The 21,521-nt window shown below is 37.5% G+C and overlaps 1 protein-coding gene across 1 annotated transcript; it reads left to right on the forward strand.

Moving 5' to 3' along the window:
- Window positions 1-19,927: 19,927 nt before the first annotated feature.
- LOC135212843 (uncharacterized) lies at window positions 19,928-20,842 on the forward strand. The gene has a single exon (XM_064246611.1). It carries the CDS (start codon window positions 19,928-19,930, stop codon window positions 20,840-20,842), a length of 915 nt encoding a protein of 304 aa, XP_064102681.1.
- The last annotated feature ends 679 nt before the right edge of the window (window positions 20,843-21,521 follow it).

Genomic DNA, 21,521 nt, shown 5'->3' on the forward strand with positions numbered 1-21,521 from the left:
TTATATTTCCTTCTGACAGGAACTCTGTGGCTTCTGAGCTGAGTTATTATTATCAGTTTTGATAAGCCCTAGTGATGTTTGACAAAATGAAGAGACGAAACTTTTCCTGTGTGACTAATTAAATTGTAGAACAAATATGTCGGAGTTGTAGAGGAAAAAAAAAACGGTCTCATTTTCCTGTTCATTTGTGGGAATTGTTCAGTTATCCGGATAATGTTTCAAACGGTCTGTTTTCTGAGTCAATGTTTCCATTTGATTTCTTAAAGCTAGCAGTTTCATGATAGTTAGAGTCTTGTTTTTTTTATTTTAGGAATAAAGTATATTATCGTAGTTTAGAGTTTAATTCAGTGCCTAAACTAATTTTTGTAAGTGCCCTGTGTGTTGATCAGAGTTTTCGAGACGGCCACGTTACCATGTTATGAATTAGTGGCTCATATGTTGGCTACACATGTGACTACAGGTTTGTTGTGATAATTATTTACTCTTATGCATTTGGCTGGAAAATTTCGGCTTAATATTGATAAATGACCTAAGAACTTTACATATTACATGCATGTTTTCAATTTTACCAACAAAGAAGCTTACCTGGTTTCTTCTTAGTTTTGACGTTATCTGGAGGATCTCCAGATATATAAAAAAATTCATGAAATGAAAGAAAGGCACTCAGACGGTTGGCAATGCTGCGCGAGTGGAAAGAAGCATTGGTAATGCTGCTCACAGGCATAAGCAAGCTAAAAATTGAGTTTTTGTAGGGGCTACAGACTGAGAAAGAATTTCAGGGATGGGGAAGAGGAGACAGGCTGGATGGGTGGGGAAGGGAAGTTGGGCGTTCTTCTTAAGAGCTTTCATGACTACTATTGGCTTTAAAGCACTATGTTATTATTTTACTGGCTGAGACAGATGTATCATCAGTACAATAGCATACAGTAGGACAGTGGGTAAGCTGGCACTTGTGGTTTTTGTAAACTTTTGTGCTATTGACAGTAACGCAAACATCATTACATACCATTGTGATTTTCAGCTTCTGACTAGCTGACTGAGAATGTATCATGACAACATCATAGAAGCTTGTGCGCTTCTGTCCTTTGTCCAGTTCCACACTAGCTCTCGGTATTCATGCATATGACATCATGATATCATGTGTTGAAATACTTTTTCTGTGTTACCTGCAGCAATGAAGATTTTGTTATTACTGTATGTGGTGCTTTACATATTCAGTAAGGCCCAACCCCATCCTAAGAAGAACAAAGAGGTGCTGCCTCTTTCAAAAGGGCTGGAAATTGGCAAGAATATTCTGGCTGGTTGGTCAAGTGTATGTATTAAAGGGTACTTATAAGGGGGAATACAACATTGCCTGGTCTGCCCTACAGGATATCAAGGCTGCCAAGGACAAACTTAAGAAGTACCCAAAGGTGATGGCGAATCCAGGTCAAGAGGAACCTGAACAGTTTTGACAGCTTATTTCCTTCTTGGTATTCTGAGTTATACAGTCGTTTCACAACTCATTGTCATTCATTCGTTCACACGCTTAAATAGTCTCAAAATATTCTGCTTCCTCCGTTTACCTACTCGAGACTTTTTAGTTTCTGTAAAATAAAACTGTTGAGATGACTATGTCTGTACATCTTCACTTTTCTGTCCGCCATCAGGTCTTAAAAGTACAGAGGCTAGAGGGCTGCAAATTGGTATGTTGGTCATCCACCCTCCAATCATCAAACATAACAAATTGTAACCCTCTAACCTCAGTAGTTTTATTTTTTATTTTAAGTTAAAGTTAGCCATAATCGTGCATCTGGCACTGCTATAGGTGCTAACAACAAGGCCACCCACAGGGCTATGGCTGAGACTTTCATGGCCACAGCTAAGAGTTTCTTGGGCCATGGCAGAGAGCTTCATACAGAATGATATGCTGTACAGAAAACTCAATTGTTACAACAGTTGCAAGCAATCGCTACACTTCTCTCATAACAGTTATCAGTTATTCATAGGAAAATATATTAGACAATTAGTTCATTTTAGCAGCTTCAGTATCCTACATTCATATATATATATATATATATATATATATATATATATATATATATATATATATATATAGATACTATATATATATATATAATATATATATATATATATATATAATATATATAATATATATATATATATCTCGCACTTCATTTTACTAATTCTATAATCGAGGGGTTCCACGCCCTATACTGCTTAAGAAGTGGTTCTCCATATCGGTGTCTCACTACAGATGAACAGAAGAATTCCGTGGAGAGCGGAGTCAAATAAGGAACAGACACACCAGTACTTGGGTAAACATTTATTGTGACTAGTTTTGGGCTCTTACATACCCTATCATCAGGGATCTGAAATATATAATAAACACAATTAAAAAGAAAGCATTCACTAAAATAAAGTAAAATCGAACACACCAGAACTAATCAACAAGAATTAAAATTGGACAGTTTAACCTACAAAAGCAAAAGTATTTGTATTTGCTTTTTATTCTTCTCTTAGCTATTGCTTTGAAGGTTAAACGGTAGTGTCCAATTTTATTTCTTGGTAATTAATTTTAATGTGTTTAATTCAATTTTATCTTAGTGAGTGTTTTTTTTTTAAATTGTGTTTATTTTAGATCCCTGTTGATGGGGTATAAGACCCCGAAACTATTCTCAATAAATAGTGTTTACCCAAGTACTGATCTACATGGTTCTTCTTTGACTCCGCTTTCCACGGTATTCTTCTGTTGCATGTGTATATATTATATATATATATATATATATACATATATATATATATATATATATATATATATATATATATATATATATATATATATACTATATAATTTCAATTGTATTCCACATAGGAAAATGAAAAGAATTTATTTTTGGGGGGAAATGCCCAATAGTTTCGTCCTCCAATGGACCTCTTCTTAGAGCGTTTATTAAGGAAAGAAATAAAGTTTACAATGTGTGTAGCCATGAAAGGCGTAAAATCTTAAACATAATGAATACCGTTACCAAAAACTAACAGTTTGAGCTACAAACCATTCAGTAGAAAAATAACAATAAAACAAGAATAATAGTTGAACAAATGAAAAATACCAAAATATCAAATGAGGTAACGTCCATTTGAAACAGCATAACAATAAGTATATATTAACAAGCGTATATTATATGAGAGTTAATGGATAACATTATCCAATTTGTGCTGACGTCTCATGGCATGTAAAATAAAAGATTCTAATTCATACAAATCAGGCGATAAATTAACATTTTTCCCTTTGCTGTGAACAATGCGCTTTTCGCGTGCCTTACGAGATTGTCCTATATAGAAACTGCCGCACTTACATGAGATCTTATAAATAACTCCTTCATTGTTTCCCGGACTATTATGAATGAAAGTTTTAGGATATGAAAAAGTTGCACTAAAACCAAGTAACCTGAGGGGGTAAACTGTAGACTCTAATGTGGGATGGTATGGGAAAGATCTAAAATTCAGTTTTCTGTTTTTCTGCTCATATAAGTAAAATGTTTTTCTTGCTAATATTAGACTATAAGCAATATTTTCCAATTCAAAATTATTTTCAATACCTACTTGATATATGAATTCTAGTACCTCACTGATAAATTCCCGAATACTGTTACCTCCTCCACTCCCCCTCCGTCAACAGCTAACCAGTCCCGGAGTAATGACTCGGCCAAATCCTATTTGGCCGAAGAACTCAGGGAACCGAGCCACGCAGCATTAGGCACGGGGACGATTGCCAGTGCCCCGGTTGTCACAGCAGCCGGAACCGATGCCCCTCCGGCATCTTCAAAGGGCATCGTCAAACCGACCTCAGAGAGGGCAAAGGAAGAAGGGAAAAGGGTGTCGAGGTTTTCAGAAACCTTATGAGAGTCAATAGTCTCTCCGCACTAGTGCCTAGCACAGTGCCACCCTATCATAGAGAATTCTGACCCTCTCCATCCAGGGTAGAGTACCAGATTCTGCTACTTTGACTTCCTTCCTATCCTTTAGTAACTTTCTATTTTTGTACTGTCTATATTTTCTCTTCCACAGTTTCCTTTCTTCTTCATCATCGCATTTAGGCATTTATTTCCATTGTATGCTACGCTTAGGCAGAGCCCTAACTGCCAGTTATTTTGGCCTTATAAATTAGTACTCGTCAGGAGCTACTATCATAAAAAGGCGACAATTGGTACAGTACCCTATTCTAGGCACCTAGCATTCCATTCGACTAGGAAAAATTTTAGCCAGCAAAAATTGCTATAACTTTGGAGATACTCTCAAAGCCTGGCTCATTTATGCATTGTTTTGATTTAATTGTTGATTTAGTGTTCCTTCCTAGTCTCTATATTTTGTGAAATTGCCAATGTCTCATATGAGGCACATAATTTTATTTCCTCTCTACGGAGAATTACTTCATTAATTCTATCCCTGTTAATTTGTAATAATGATGAAATTAATATTGTTAGGCGTATTCATGGCACGAGCCAAAGTCACTTAACAAAAACGTAGGGCAATTAACACACCTATGAACGCGTCATATCTCCCATCAGAGCAAACTAATGGTATGTGTTGCCTTAAACAATTAAGCTGACAGTATTATACGTGATAGAATTAAGTATACTATTAACCATGAAGGTTAAGTTTTATCTAATCATTGCTTGCTGTTCATTTTAACAGTCATTCCCAGTGTAACGTTATATCTTAAGAGTAACAAAATTTGATTTTTCTTTATTAGGATATAGCAAATTGTTAGTCTTTTAGTCACGTTACACTTTATTCTGTAATATTCTTGATTCAGTAATTTACAAGAATTAAATTATTTTAAATTTTCTGCCCATCGAGTAAACCTTTGTGAATATTATCATTAGCAGAGCTTTAATCTCGTTTATATTATAAGTCCACTCAAGGGAGTGTGGAAGGCTCAGTAATTTATATTTGCCATTTGTCCTTGTTTCTGGCTTGTCTTGTCCATTCCAACCTGTCTAGGGTTGAAATGTCCTCTAGAATGGGGACATGTTCAGAATTTTAAGCCAGAACCAAGGAAAAGTATAACCTCTTTATAACCAGATTAATTCATTCTTGCCTATTTGCAAGTTACCTCCATTCAAATCCCTCTTTGCTCCCATTGGCTGCTCTGGATTTGATCTCAGCAGGTGTCCTGAGGAAGGAGGAGTCTATCTCGGCTGAGATTTTATAAGGACAGGGCTCAAGCTGCTCTGCCTCAGAAACACTCAGAACTTTCTCCAATGCTGCAGACTCCACTTCGCCCCTTTTGCTCCCCTTCCTCCTCTGGGGGATCCCACAAGTATGCTTATACTGTTCATAGTGCTCAGGAATATCAGCAGATGTGAAGACTACCGGATCCAGAATTTCCAGGTGCTGTGAGATGTTTTCTAGAGCAGTCAGTGAGTCGTTTTGCCTCTTGTCTGTATTTCATTTTCATTCTCTCAAATCGACTTACCCCCCATTCTTTGTTCAGCTTCTTACTCCCCAATTTGGGTTCAGTGCTGTGATTAATTCCCTTGTGATGCTAGTAAACATCCCCATAGTTAATTCAACCAATGTAATAGTCCTTTTTGTGTAAGCTCCCAGTCATTTGAGTGAGTTATAATATTTAATGCTAAGAGCAAGTAGTGTAATGTTTCCCACGTGTCCCTCACTTTAGTACTGATGCTAGAATGCAATCTCTTTGCAGACAAATACCGTGCCTGATTGTGGAAGAAATTGGGAACCCTTTGGAATAAGGGTTGCATTGAAATAACCCGCTTTGCAAAAATTCTGATCTCTGTGTCTGGCTCATTTCCTAGCCACGTGTATCCTGTGGACCGACAATCAACCACTTCATTAATTATTGGACCAACATGTAACTTAATGTATATATAATTCCTTTAAAACTAAAGTCCAGAGTTTATGTAAATTCTCCTTTTTCAGTAATATTGGCCTTCTGCCGTAGATTTTTTTTTCTATTTTCTCTTGTCCCTCCAAGCTAGGCCATCTTTAAGAGTGCTAGAATACATTGTCAAGGAGTTCATTACAATTCATTTATAAATCTATTACAGGATTTCAGGGGGGAGGCAAGTGCCCCTTTGCCCCTAAGGTATATAAGGAGAAAGCTGGAAAATAACCTCGACCATAAATTATATCTGTAAATTGACAGAAGGAAATGGACACGTGATGCTAATTAGGATTTTGTAATTTAATTTTTCTGATTATAACCTTGATCAGTCATCCTTACCTGCTTTAGGGTTTGGTCTGAGTTTTTCTGTAACACCCACTACACATGACTATGTTAATATATCTGAAGCCTTTTGCAATTTAGAAAAATTTGGCAATATAACTGATGACAATCTTGAGCTTGTTAAAGGTTTATCTTTAGTGTAAATTCATTTCTCTCCTATTCAAATGTACCATTAACATTCTTAAAAGTGTACAAGAAGCTGAAAAACAATATCGAACTTCATTTTACGAAAACTTATGAGTCTGACGAAATGGTTATACTAAATAAGCAAGATTACAAAATTACTATACTTACTGCTGAGTGATGTTAATACCTACGATCTGCTGACTTCATATCCATCTGAACGCATACTTCCACATTTTTAATAAGGTCAAAAGTATCTTAAAAATAATAAAGATCTGATTAAACAATTTGTAACCATATCTCAAACTTTACCTTACTTGTATGGTCTTGTTGAAACTCATAAAACAATCGTTAGGTCATGTACTTACAAGCTATCAAAATGGCCGGTTAAGATTCTCTCACCTTTAGTAGGAAGCATTTCGAATTCTAATACTAAACATAATATAGATCTGATAGAAAAATTAAGTAGCACAACTATTAATTTTACGTTTAAAATAATTAGCTTTGATGTTGTATCTCTATTTACAAAAGTACCTATAAATGACTTGCTTGAATATTTATCAGAATTTTTAGATAATTATGATTTACCCTTGTCCACTCATAAAATTTTAGAACTGGTAAACTTTGTATTTGTGATTCGGTTTTTACTTTTGATGACAAATTTTAAAAAAAAAAATGGTATGGCAAAGGGAAAACCTCTTTCGCCAGTTTCAAGTAATTTATACATGGATTTTTTTGAAAAAACGATTTTTACCTAATATTTTACCTTAGGGTGTTCTGTGGTTTCGATATGTAGATGATATTTTTTTCAAAATGAACAATTTGGTACCTTCGTTTAATTTTACTTATGAAGAAGAACGTGATGGTTGTCTCATTTTTTAGATGTAATTGTTCACCGTACTCTAAATGGCTTTAAGTACTCAGTGTATAGGAAACCTACAAATGCAAATTCATACATTCACTATTATTAAGAGCTTTACGTATCTGCAGCCCAGAATTTCCTCAGGAAGAGTTTGAAAATATTTTTATCATATCAGAAAAATTTAAATGCCCTAAATATTTTGTTGAATGTGCTTTGCAAAAAGCACAAACAACCTTTTATTCTGTGACTACCAGAGTGCCTTTTAACAATGATAATGTACTTATTTTACTATATAACGATCTCTTACGGAGGGTTCCAAGTTTTTGCAAGAATTTTGATATTAATGTTTTTAAATTTTCAAATACATTGAAAAACACACTAATAAGGAATTTTCTCAAAGTTTCTCAGGGTTGTATTTACGGGTTCCTTGCAAGAACTGTAAGTGTTTTTGTATACGAAAATCTGGGAAGGGACTAGAGACCAGAATTAAACAACAGATATAGTGAGAACGGGACAAATGTCAAATGCTTTATTTTGACATATAATTTTAATCATATGATTCATTGGGAGGGGGGAAAAATTGTTTTATATTGTAATAATATTACTAGTAGAAATATTATTGAATCTGCTTTTATTAAAAATCACGGTGACTTAATGAATGTAAGCCAGGGTATGTACAAACTAGACTCATTTATTGTTAAAGAGATTTGTAAGGTTGTTTCTTTTTAATCACCTGTTGAACTGTTTTGTCACTGCTGTTCTGGTTTTAACCGGACTTTGAATATTTGTCTTTCAGTTTTTTCAGGCTTTTAAGTTTAATTTGTTAGATGTTCTTGGTGGCTTTAGCATTGTACCTCGAAAATGTGTTGAAATGACACAAAAGCACTTGGTAGTCCTTTTATCACTCCTGTGGCCTTAGTTACGTATATTGTCATGCGCTTATTTAGTGACATGTAAGCATATATATATATATATAATATATATATATATATATATATTTATATATATATATATCTATATATATATATATATATATATATATATATATATATATATATATATTGTTCAGGATTTGAGCCAGAACCAAGCCAAAATAACATTTTTTAGAAGGAAATTCAGACATTTATAAGTTGCCCTTCTTCATCACTACCTTTTTCTTTGAGTGTCCCGTAACTCACCTTTTGTCTGTCCCAAACTCACTACCCTTGAAATGATCTCCATAAGTATCTTAGTCTGGGTCCCTGCATGAGATTGTGGCCAGTGCTTGGGCAGAGCCCATGTGGGGACAGAGGAACATGCCTTGACAAAGAACCACTGGAACGGAGATGATAGAAAGAGAAGATGACAGACCAGAGGCCTTAGAATTTCTCCAGTTGTCCCAGCACTCACACTTCTCACATGGAAACCCCTTTGCTCTCCCTCTTCTCTGGAGACCACCAGCACAGGTAACCAAGTACTGTTATGGAGTAATTTCGAGTGCAGTCAGTTACCATTTTTCCCTCTTGTCTGTACTTTTCCCATGTTGGTTCAGCATCACATTCACTATTTTGGTTACTGTAATGCAGTCCCCCGATTGCTACCTTCGATGCTGTAAAATAATTCTCCTTGTGTTGTTACTAGTGATATTAAATCTAACTGTGATATTCCTATTTAGACTCGTGTCAGCTACATTGGGAAATAACGTTTGTTGTTCATTCTAAGCACTCCTCCTTAATTAATAAAGCAACAAAATATTCTTTTCTGTGTTAAGTACCCATTAATTCTATATCCCTGTGAGTGGACCTTCATGTAAAATGTTAAGAGAGAATCGTGATTAAAGCTCCCCAGCATTTCTATCGCCTAAGTACTAATCTTGTGATGCAATCTATTTGCTGATGCAAACATCGCCTGCCTATCTGTGAGAAATCTGGATCCCCTGGAAGTGACGCCAGGAACCATTAATTAATTAACTAGCTCAAATCTTATTTCCGTGCCCAAACCATTTTTCAGCCACGTGTCATGGTTGACCTTCAATCAACTGCATTTCATTTCATTTCTGAGCCGTTGCGGGTCCCTGCCACCCTTAACATGTAAATTGCTTACTCACATAATTTAGTGTAATTATACTTCAGGTAAACTAAATCTCTAGAGTGTTTATATCTATCTTCCTTCCATTAATACAGGCCTTCAGCCGTAGATTCTCATTATGATTCTGTTCTCTAACAGGGCCTTTCAGGAGTTTCAGTAAGTAGCTACCTCATTTTTCAGACACCGAGAACGATAAATCATAACAGTTGGTGACCTTGTCATAGAATCATGTTAAATCGAGCAAAACATTCCTGGCAGTAACGATTATCAGCCAGTAGTGATTGTTAAACAAATGATATTACCAGAGAAAACGAATCTGAATTCTGGGCGCGAAACAAGCTCCTTTTTGAGTGCACAACAAGGGTTTTTCCAAATCTCCATAGCAGGTCATTTTCATTTTTCGTTATTTTATATTTGACTAGGTATTCTAGTTAGGGATGAACAAAATCTGGCTGCCATTAGAGTAGTGTTAAGAAGATTCTTAGGATATGTGCCTGCTGATAGCCTAGAGAGAGAGAGAGAGAGGAGTTCATTAACTAACATTAGTTTTATTATGTGCTACTGCATGAAGCACATAGGCATTAAGAGAGTGCTTTAAACACGAAACGAAACTAGTGCCATATTTGATTATTTGCGTGTAACTTGCCGAATCTCGTGGTTTAAAGAAATTTTGTTAGTTAGGCATGTAGGCGAATCTGCGCTGTGCTCATTGTTGTCTGAGTGCATCTATCTCTCTCTCTCTCGTGGTAAAACTGCGTTTCTAGGCGGGGTAGGAAGAAATAAAACCCTTTGTATAGGGATTGTTCTTGGGACTTAGGGAAATCCCCGACAACGTTGCTTTAATCAAGTCCTATTGATTTGTCCGCCATTTTATAATAAAAAGCCCCAATAACTAACGTTAGCGCAAATTCATTTAACTCTTGGAATAATAAAAAAAAGGAAACGGACAATGCTTCCATTCCGTGTCAAAGAGAAAATAATAATCAGGTACACGACTAATGCCTTCCATAACCAAAGGGAGCTACTAGGCACTGTTTTTTTCTTTTTTTCTTTTTTTCGCTCTCTCTCTGTAAAGTCTCCGTTGTCTCGTTCATTGTCACGTGCGGAAGCCGCCACCCAAAAACCCCCACCCGTCTAGCGTGAATGTGCGAGACCAGATTCTTCAGGAATATAAATTCGCGACAGGTAGGCTTTTCGTTTCACGCGGGAGAAAAAACCTATAGATTTAGGTGGTAAGAACAAACTCTGTACTCAAGAGTTTAACAAAGCTTTGCCTTGCATTGTATTGGTATCTCAGGCAATTCCGTGAAGTTGGAGTAACGTATTTGTTTGGTTCCGTCTCCCACTAATCATCATTGGTTCTGGCGCTAGCTGTAACATATCCCAATAAAGAATTCAGACGAGCGTCGAAGGGTAAGATATAAGATAAGACCAAAGTATTTGCGTTGATGAACTTTTCTTTTCGTCCTCGAGACGAGTAATCCCGAATAGATTTTTATTTATGAACTGCAGTTTCCCATGTCAATTTGTGTTCAGTTTTCCGCATTTATTTCCAGCCCAGTTGAGGTACCTATTATTTGCAGGTATCCAACTGTCATTTACCACCGCATTTACGTCGAGATTTCCTCATTTATGTGGCATTTTTACAGCCAGTTATTATTTACAGGGCTCCAACTGTCACTTACTGTAATGTATTGAGAAACACTACTCTCTCATTCTACTATGTTGAACCTTCTGGGAGTTGTTGTAGAAATCTCCCGCCATCCACAAACTGGGAAGCCAGCATAAGCATGGGTCTCCTTACTTGTAATTGATATACCATAATAAAGTACGTGAATGACCACCCTGACTTCTTAGGACCTAAGTACTAAAGGACAAGAATGCAACAGTGGCGACGAGGAAGAATCCAGTGTACGAAGAGGTATGTCACATTGAAGGAGAGTTAGTGTACCAACGACAGCCGGCCGTATCTAGCCTAGCATACCAGTTTAGGCCTGGCCAACGTCCAGACTCCAGTATTCGAGTAGCCCTGAATTCAGCTGTATTTGTTGGGACTACCGAAGTTCCATACCCTGTCAGGAAGGATGGCAGCAGCAAGGAGACCGACAATTCCCGAGTTTAACCCAGATAAGTTGGAATTATCTTGTTGGCTGGATCTATTTTCCATGAATTGTGAAGTAAATGAAGTAACAGAGGCGACAGCAAAAAGGGCTTTGTTGCTTTCTTCAGTTGGAGTAGTGACATTTTCCACTATCTGTAAGTTAACAGCACCGAAATTGCGTCTGCAGTTCCATTTGATGACCTAGTAAATCAACTAAAGTCGCATTTTATAACAAAACCAAGTTATCATAGAGCATTGTGTGATTTCCTACAGAGGAAGAAGAAAAGTAGTGAGTCCGTGAAGGAATATTATGCAGAACTAAAATTGTTAGCTCAACAGTGTGAATTTAATAGTGATTTTGACCGAAGGTTGAAGGAACAATTATTGGTTGGTATTGATAATGAAGTATATTTTAAGGTTTTATTAGCTGATCCTTTTGAGTTTAAATCAATCTCCTCTCGTGAATTACTTGCCAAGGTTACCAATTTAGAAAACTGCTTATGTTACTGAATGTAGTCCTACTTCAAGTTCTTTTATAGATAATAGGCCTGCAGGTACTGTTAACAAGGTTAGGCATAAGGTAATTAGGCCTAGGCCTAATTCTAGTGCAGACTCTAAAGGGAGAGGTAAAAGTGATTATTGTAAAGTTCAAAGTAAATGCATTCATTGTGGCGCGATAACCATTTAGCTAATAATTGTAGATTTAAGAATGCTAAATGTTATTCCTGTGGCAAGGAAGGCCATGTTAGTACAGTGTGTCCCAATAAAAAGGCTAGAAATAAATCTAGGAATGTTAATACAGTGCATGATGTAGAGGAGTCTACTAGTAAGGATATTCCTGTTAATGAAAGTTTCCATGATTCTTATGATTTATTGAAACTTTTTGATGTTAATGTGAATTCTATTGATTTTGTCGATGATTATGAGGAACCATATAGAGAAATTTTAAGGTTAAATGGGTTTCCCCTAGAGTTTGAATTAGACACTGGCAGTGGTGCATCCACTATTTCACGGCATGATGCTAATAAATTGAATTTAACCCCATTACCAACAAGGAAACGCTTAGCAAATTATGATAAAGCTGAAATGCAAGTGTACGGTGAAATAAATTGTGATGTTTCTTTTAAAGGCCAAATGGTCCAGGGACAAAAGTTTTTTGTTGTAGATAATGATTTAAATTTAGCAGGCAGGTCTTTGATGAAGAAATTGAAATACCAGTGGGTACAAATTGATAATGTGTGTGATGATAAATTTAAAGGTCCTCTTATTACCCCAAGTAGTGCATCTAGGCCTAAGCTTGATTGTGTAAAAATGTTCAATGAGTATCAGGTGGTGGAAGGATCACCCATTACAAATTATGAATGTCAATTAATGTTAAAAGAAAATGCTGTGCCTAAGTATTTTAAAGCTAGATCTGTTCCTTATCATTATAAATGTAAAATTGAGAATAGTTTGAAAGAACTAGAAAGTAAAAATATAGTGAGCAAGGTCGAGCATGCTGGAGATTGGGCCAGTCCTATTGTTCCTGTAATGAAGCCTAATGGTGAAATAAGGATTTGTGTAGATTTTAAGTATCTCAATACCCAAACCAGTGTTAATACCTTCCCATTACCGAGATTGGATGATATTTTGGCAAATGTAGGTTCTTGTCAGTATATTTCGAAATTGGATTTGAAAAATGCATATTTACAGGTATCTGTGAGTGAAAATTCTCAACAATATTTGATTATGAATACTCATTTGGGATTATATAAGTTTCATAGATTGCCTTTTGGGTTGTCGTCAGCACCAGGTATATTTCAGAGGTTTATCTCTGAATTATTGGCAAATATTGAGGGTGTTCATGTATTTTTAGATGGACATATTGATTGTCGGAGCTACCAAGGAGGAACATGACAAGAGTTTATGTAAGGTTTTATCAATTTTGCAACAGAGAAATGTTAAATTGAATAAAGATAAATGTATTATTGGTTCTAGGGAAGTACCTTATTTAGGATACATTTTAAGTTGTGATGGAATTAAACCTGACCCAAAGAAAATAGAGGCAATTTTGGAAGCTCCAACCCCTCACTCTGTTCAGTCCTTTAAAATCATTTTTGGGGCTATGTACTTATTACAATAGGTTTGTACCTCAGTTCAGACCTCTATTTTATGTCCTTTATTTATAAATGTTTAACCCAAAAGAATGTGGAGTTTCATTGGGCAGCAGTTCATGAAGAAGCTTTTCAGAGTATTAAGGAAGCTTTGGGAAGAGCTGATATTTTGGATAATTTTAACCCCAATGCTACCATGATTTTAGAAGTTGATGCTAGCCCTGAAGGAGTGGGAGCTGTTCTTAAGCAAGAATATAGGGTAGAATTTCTACTATTTCTTTCAAAGTAGAAAATTATCTAATGCTGAGTGTAATTATTCTCAAATTGATAGAGAGGCTCTATCCATTATTTTTGGAGTCAAGAAGTTTTCTGATTATCTTTTGGGTAGAAGTTCGTTATCAGGACGGACCATAAACCCTTGACTCATCTATTTAACCCTAGTAAGTCTATTCCACAATTATCTAATGCTCGTATTCAAGGTGGGCTTTATTCTATCAGGTTTTGATTTAAAATTGAACACATTAAGGGAGTGCATAATACAGTGGCAGATGCTCTTAGTAGGCTACCATTGTGTAGAGATGATGCTGATTTTCATGTACCGGAGAAATATGTAAATTTGATTAATATTTTGGATAAGAATTCTTTGATGTTACAATGGTAAAAGAATGTATAGAAAGAGACACTGTTTTATGCAGAGTACGAGATTATGTAAGGAAGGGGTTCCCCAAGGAAAAGGTGATGGAAATTAGTATGTTACCTTTCTATAAATTGAGAAATGATCTTTCTTTGCATGACAATGTATTACTCTATAGGAATCGTATTTGGTTCCTGAGATGTTGAGAAGCGTTATGGAAATGCTTGCACGAGGGCCACCAGGGTATTGTTGCCATGAAAGCTGAAGCAAGGTCTTTTGTATATTGGCCCAACATGGACCAAGATTTAGAACAAATAACTTCCAACTGTGCATTATGCATAACAAATCTCAAACATAAGGGCATTTCACCTTTATCTTGGCCGTCAGTAGATAGACCTTGGTCCCGCTTGCATGTAGATTATTGTGGACCCATTGACAACATGCAATATTTGATTATTATTGATTCCTTTTCTAAATTTATTGATGTCTATGCTTGCAAGAATATAACTTCAGAGGGTACCATACAATGTTTAAGGTCATGTTTTGCTAATTATGGTATTCCTGACACAATTGTATCTGATAATGCAACTTGTTTTATGTCTAGGGAGACTCAGAATTTCTTTCAGAAAAATGGTGTTAGACATTGTTCAGGAGCACCATATAATCCAAGTACAAACGGGCTTGCAGAACGGGCTGTCCGAATATTCAAAACTAATTTCAAAAAGTTTGATTGTAATTTGCCTGTAAAAACCAGAATGGCCAAATTTTTGTATACCTATAGACGTACAGTACAGTCTTCTACTGGCTGCTCCCCAGCTGAATTATTGTTTGGAAGGAAATTTAAGGGTCCATTAGATGTTATAATGCCTAAACAAAGAGATGAGTGTTATGTTCATGAGTCTAAATTCAGAGTTGGCGATGCAGTATATGCCAAGAATTTTGGTAAAGGACCAGAATGGGTGGAAGCTAAGATTATCAAAGTTCTGGTGAAAGAAATTATTTGGTTTCTGTAGAGGTTAATGGTATTTTGACTTGGAAGCGTCACCTTTCACAGTTATTTGAGAGAAAAATGTATAATACTAGAGTAACTGATGAACCGTCACTATTAGAAGATACAATGATTCCTTATGTTCCTGTAGTTTCTTCTCCCCGTAATGTACAAGGATTAGAAGAAACAAATAACACTATTCAGAACTCGGGTATGATTTGTAATCCCAATGTAGAAGTAGTAGGATCAGAGAACAGTAATTGTGATACTGGTGCCATTGTAAGAAAATCTACCAGAGTAAGTAAGAAACCTAGGAGACTCATTGAACAAATTTAAATTTTTGTCTGTTAACCTAAGGGGGAGGAGTGTAATGTATTGAGAAACACTACTCTCTCATTCTACTATGTTGAACCTTCTGGGAGTTGTTGTAGAAATCTCCCGCCATCCACAAACTGGGAAGCCAGCATAAGCATGGGTCTCCTTACTTGTAATTGATATACCATAATAAAGTACGTGAATGACCACCCTGACTTCTTAGGACCTAAGTACTAAAGGACAAGAATGCAACACTTACCATTGCATTTGTGTCGAGTTTTCCGCATTTACGGGGGCATTCGATGAGTCTGGGCATAGGTGGCGTTGGAGTCGGCAGGTCATGCACTGGCGAGGTCATCTGGCAAATATCGTGGCTGCCAAACGACATGTTTCCCCCTCGCTTGTAGGCCTGGCACTTCTTCCCAAGTTTCCTTTTCCCAGCTGTCCGCCTCCGGTTGAATCTTTGGGCAGCCACATTGAACAGAGAGAATGATTAAGGATTACCCAGGAAGGGAAAGAGGGAGAACATTAATGAAAAGGACGAATGATACCGTAGTTTTAATTAAAATGAGGAGAATGAATTTCAGTCTTATTTTCTTTTACATTAAAATTACTATAGGCTGGAGAGTTTTGCTCAGGAAAAGAATTTATCCTTAGAAATACACACACACACACAACACACACACACACACACACACACACACACACACATATATATATATATATATATATTTGTATATATATATATATATATGTATATAATAATATTATATATATACTATCATCATTATTATTCATATAAAATTTTAGGGTTTCTTTGTTGGGCAATCCCTGAGGATGCCACCTTTCCTAACCTGAATTGACTCTAAAGAATGGCTGAAGACGCCAAACCCTCTCCCCAACGCCCATCTCCTCCCGGCTACTTTCGTCGAACCCACACCCTCGCACACAAACAACTGCACGTGAGACCAGGATATTTGAATGTTGATGGTGCCTACACTATCATTTCTACCAATAATTTTATGACAGAACAATGTTTCCTCGTAAAACGGATTTTGATTAAAGTTTTGTCTCATGAAACCAATTGGTTATTCATAATTCCAACGAGTAACATTCACATCCCCTGGGTATTTCAGTCTTTACACAGTCTACATCAAGGCATGCCTGCCACTCGATAAACACATGGTTTCTAAATACTAAAAGTAATATAGTCAATGACTAGATACTTGCGCTTGTTACTGAATGCTGAATCAAGTTTTGAGAGGACACTTATTATACATAATAAACACGTGACCCAGTGGATAATCTAGTAAAATAAAAATCTTATTTATCTATGTTTTTGTTTTGATTAACGAAAACTTTATGACATTCCCTTCCAAACATAATACCCGCTTTATTTCCCACTGCCGCGTATATCGGCTATGTATTGACATGGCCGAATCCAATTTTGCAATATCGAGTACATTTGCCCATTCACCGTGAATGATAGAATTTAGGATATTCTTTACGAGGGCATTTCGTTATCCGATGTGGATTGCGTTCGTTCTGAAGCCGCACATTTCTGTGTCGACAAATGGAAAAGCTTCACTAAATAGGATCAGTTTTTCCCTTGGAAATCTGTGTCGAGTTTGTTATTTCGTAAAGTGTTGTCTTGCTAGTGTATCAGCAGATGCCTTCCGCTTATCTTGGTGAGAAGATTGGATTGACTATAACAAAAGGGCTACATTGAGTGTCTGCTGATTGGCTTAGAACTATTCAGACAAAAACATAGTTAGGTCATTGTGACTTCCAAATGAACAAACAATCCATTTTAGAGATAAGCATGTAAATTACTTCCCTTCCCTTAGTGCTGTCTTTGCAAGGTTTTAAAGATCTGTGACGTCTCGAATGCACTTTAAAGGCGAGTGGGTGATGTACATGAATTAGGGCTTATTCCAGAATGTTACATTACACGATACTGGTCCATGAGAGACATGAAGGAGTTCAGTGAATTAGAGGTATATTATTGGCCTTTAGAATCGGATCAACCAACTGGAACCATATGATGGAATAAGAAATAGAATTCATATATAGAAAATAATACTTTTGATCAAAATAAAAGTAATAAAGGAATATTAATACCGAACAAACAATGATGGGAAAGTCAAATATAAAAAAAAAGATTCCTATGGAAAGCTATGAAATTGTTTCTAGATTAATTTTGAAGTACAGAAATGACGTTGAATGAAGCAGTATGTATTCATTTCAAGGCGATGTGCTCATGTGTTCTTTCATTCGGTGTTTTAGACACTGACTTAGCCTATGCAAGATTTATTGATATGGAATTTTTCAATGGCATTTTGTTATTTTATATCTGTAGTTTTATAAAACGTTCCACATTATGGGTAGTTTGAAGATGAAATCGAGATTTAGTGAACCAACTTCCGCAATTTAGGAATAGCCAAGTCATTAGCTACTCTCATTCAAGTCACTCCTGTTTTCTTATCTGACGAGGTGGATCTGCCCTGTCTCATTTACTCACTGAATGCTCTTATTTGGCATTTTGGTTTGATTCGAAGACCGAAGTTTCAGACCTTTGCACGACCTTCAGCCTATGTAACAATTCAGAACTGGTAATAAACTGAAAGGCACAGTACTTACTTAACGATAATAGTATATATACCAGCATTAGGGATTACATATAGTCGTTAAGTAAGTAGCTACTAGACATCTCAGTTAATCACCAGTTTCTGAGTTGTTTAACTGGCTGCCATATAATATAACCTGAAAATAGCTGGTCCTGTTTATGGAATTTTCTATTGTCTTTATCAAGCAGTATTTTCCAGAATATGACATATCGCTTTCTTAGCCAAACGCCTCCGTTATGCCTGGGTTCTCTGTGTAAACTCATTTTTGTAACTGATGGTTGATGATGATTCTGATATCTCCTTAGTCTTTTTGTCCTGTTTATCAATATCCCTTTTCCTTCAAAGCTTCTACTCATATTTATGCTTCTAATTTAGCCTTCGTTATTTTTACCTCCACTTCCATGCACACTTTGTGGTTCGCATTCAGTGCCCAGTTACTCTCTCAAGGCTGCACCTTTCAACGAGATTCCCATAAATTCCTCGAGATCAGTTGCTCCCAGACTGTTTCAGTCATTTATTCCATTCTTTTCTGCTATCAAGTTCGTCGGTTTTGTCATTTCCGTATTTACTTCGAGCATTCTAGGAAGATATTCCGTTTTTCAAGTCACTTGTGTACTACATTTCTCACGCTATTTTCCCTCACCACCTTCATCTAATCTATCTTAGTTTCATCTGTAGCTGTTCAGACATTTTCTCTTGCATGTAACGTTGGTTGTAATTTTGTTCACTTCCCGGTAATGCTGGACAAAGGAAAGGCGTCCGACTGACGACTACTCCCTTGCCTTTTCTTTAGACTCACGTTTGCTTACGAAGTGGAATTTACCGTCAGTGACCTCTCTGAGACCACTTTCATAGACCCTTTCTCTGTTACAAGGTGACCTATTTCGTCAGTGACCCCTTGCTTGACCTGTTTCGGAAATCCTCTCTTGTAAAATGGCCTATATCGGAAATGGCCCCTCTTGACCTATTCCGTAGTTCATCTCTCTGTTGTAATTTTCCTTTACCGTGTATGACTTCACCTGACCTTTTCTGTAAATCCTAACTTGGTTGTGAGGGTGAGTTGTGCCATCAATGATCTTTCTCTTTGTTGCAAGATTCTTTTATGATGAGAGGCCTCTCCTGTTTCAAACAGTCTGTTTTCTATGTTGAGTTTTAATGAACGAGATTCGATTGTCATTTTCTTAATCTAGCTGTTTCCGTGATAATTAGAATCTTTCTTATCTTTTGGGAATAGAGTCTATTTTTGTAGTTCAGAGTTTAATTCAGTGCCTAATCTGATTAAAAGCCTTTCTGATGTCATAGCAGAGCAACTCAGAGCCAAACCTCAAATTCATAAAAACATTACTCAACTTCTGATTCAAATTAGGACCAGGGTGCATGGCTTGTTTGTGAGTAAAGGTAGGTTTACACTTACGCACTTTCGTGTTGTGGGCTGTTACGGCGTGGGACTGCAAGAAACCGCTACCATATTGATGCGGTTGGGAGGAAAAATGACCGTTATTGGGCGGCGTGGGGCGGACCTGGGCAGTGGGTTATGGGCACCTCACTGCGTGTTCCTGTGGTGCCTAGTGGAGTGTTACGGAGTTGGCGCGGAGTTGGTGCGTTGTTATGGTCGTTGTTGCTATGCCAGGCCACGTGCTCTTGCGGCTTTGTTACTCCGTGTAGTGGTGTGTTGCGGGTGGGTTGTGGTGTTGTTGTGGAGTGCGCGCACATCCGCACGAGTCACAATGTGCAAATCTGCACGATTGTTGCTCATGCACCATGCCACATCATGCCACACCATGCCAGATATGGACCTTGGGTATATATAGAGGCCTGCCAAGCACATTCTTCATTCCACGCCCAACCAGCATGCAATATGGACCTCAGCAGCCTCTCACCCCTGGAGACCCAGAGTGTAGCTGTCCTGTGTCTATGTGCAGTCCAGGTCATCAATGGGTTGAGAAGACGTACTAGAGTGCCACAGCCACCAGCACCATGCAGAAAGGACGGCAGGGCAGGGCGGATTTGGGCTCGGGAGTGGCTGACACGGCGGCAACTACATGGGGACTACGGCGAGCTACTGCAAGAACTGAACAAGGAGGACCGCAAAGGACACAAGAACTTTCTACGAATCTACCCTGAATTGTTCGAGGAGATGGTCGAAAGGCTGACACCCCTATTGAAGAAGAAGGACACGAAGCTGTGGCGTGCACAAGAGGTGGGACTCAAGTTGGCGGTCACTCTCCACCACCTGGCAAGTGGGAACGACTATACAAGCCTGCAATACAGCTTCAGAGTCTCCAAGAGTTCCTTATGCCGATTTATCCCAGTAGTCTGCCAAGCCCTTATCGACATATACAAACCAGAAGTGATGAAGTGCCCCAAGACACCAGAAGAATGGAATGACGTAGCAAAACGATTCGCCTCCAAGTGGAACTACTTCAATTGTGTGGGAGCCCTGGATGGGAAGAATGTTGCGATCAAGAAACCCATAGGTGGAGGATCACTGTATTTCAACAAGAAGTTTCACAGCATCGTCCTCATGGCCCGCTCCGATGCAAAGTACAAGTTCCTGTTCATCGACGTCGGTGCAGAAGGAGGTGCTGGGGATGGAGGAACCTGGCAGAAGTGCAACCTGGCCAGGGCCATCGCAAACAACCGAGCAGGACTCCCACTTGACAGAAATCTGCCCAACGACGACGAACCCGTCCCCTTCCACATAGTCGTTGACAATGCCTTCACTCTCAATACGTGGTTGATGAAGCCCTACTCCCACCAATCACAAGATTGAAAAATGCATTCAGCCTGCTGCAGATGAGATGGCGAGTCTTCGGGACAACGATGCAACAAGATGTAGAGGTGTGCAATAAGATAACTTTATGCGCATGTGTCATGCACAAACTGGCACTGTAACGCTACCCACTTGCTGGCACCGACGTCGACTATGAGGACCAACACCATAACGTCGTAGCAGGTACTTGGAGGGAGGAGTCGCTGAACCTCATGGAACGACTCATGGCAAGAAGGGGACCAAACTACACACGTCGAGCAAAGGCCGTCAGAGATTACCTGGCCCAGTACTACTCATCGGATGCAGGCGCAGTGGAATGGCAAGAGCGAGTGGTGTTTCCTCTAGGACGACCAGCTACTGATGAGTAGAGAACCCAAAGAACTCTGTAATAAAACGTAACCAAACAAATGTAAATAATTGTAAATAAACATCATGATATATTTCTCATTGTTTTATGCTCCCATACTTTGGTATTATCCTAATAACAATATTAATACAATAAATAATATTGGCATGATGATCGGTACATATAAAAAATTATGTTGGAAAACAATTAAATGAAAGTTATAATAACATAATTCATAATAACGAGACAAATGAGAAGCAAATGATGGACATAACAAAAATACTTATACTAAACAAACATGAAATATAAGAAAATGAACATAAAAAGTATAGA

Source organism: Macrobrachium nipponense, chromosome 41 (assembly GCF_015104395.2).
Source record: "Macrobrachium nipponense isolate FS-2020 chromosome 41, ASM1510439v2, whole genome shotgun sequence".
Lineage (NCBI taxonomy): Eukaryota > Metazoa > Arthropoda > Malacostraca > Decapoda > Palaemonidae > Macrobrachium > Macrobrachium nipponense.

Excerpts from the sequence above, each read along its gene's own strand:
- LOC135212843 (XM_064246611.1), top strand. The coding sequence starts at position 19,928 with ATGGACCTCAGCAGCCTCTCACCCCTGGAGACCCAGAGTGTAGCTGTC.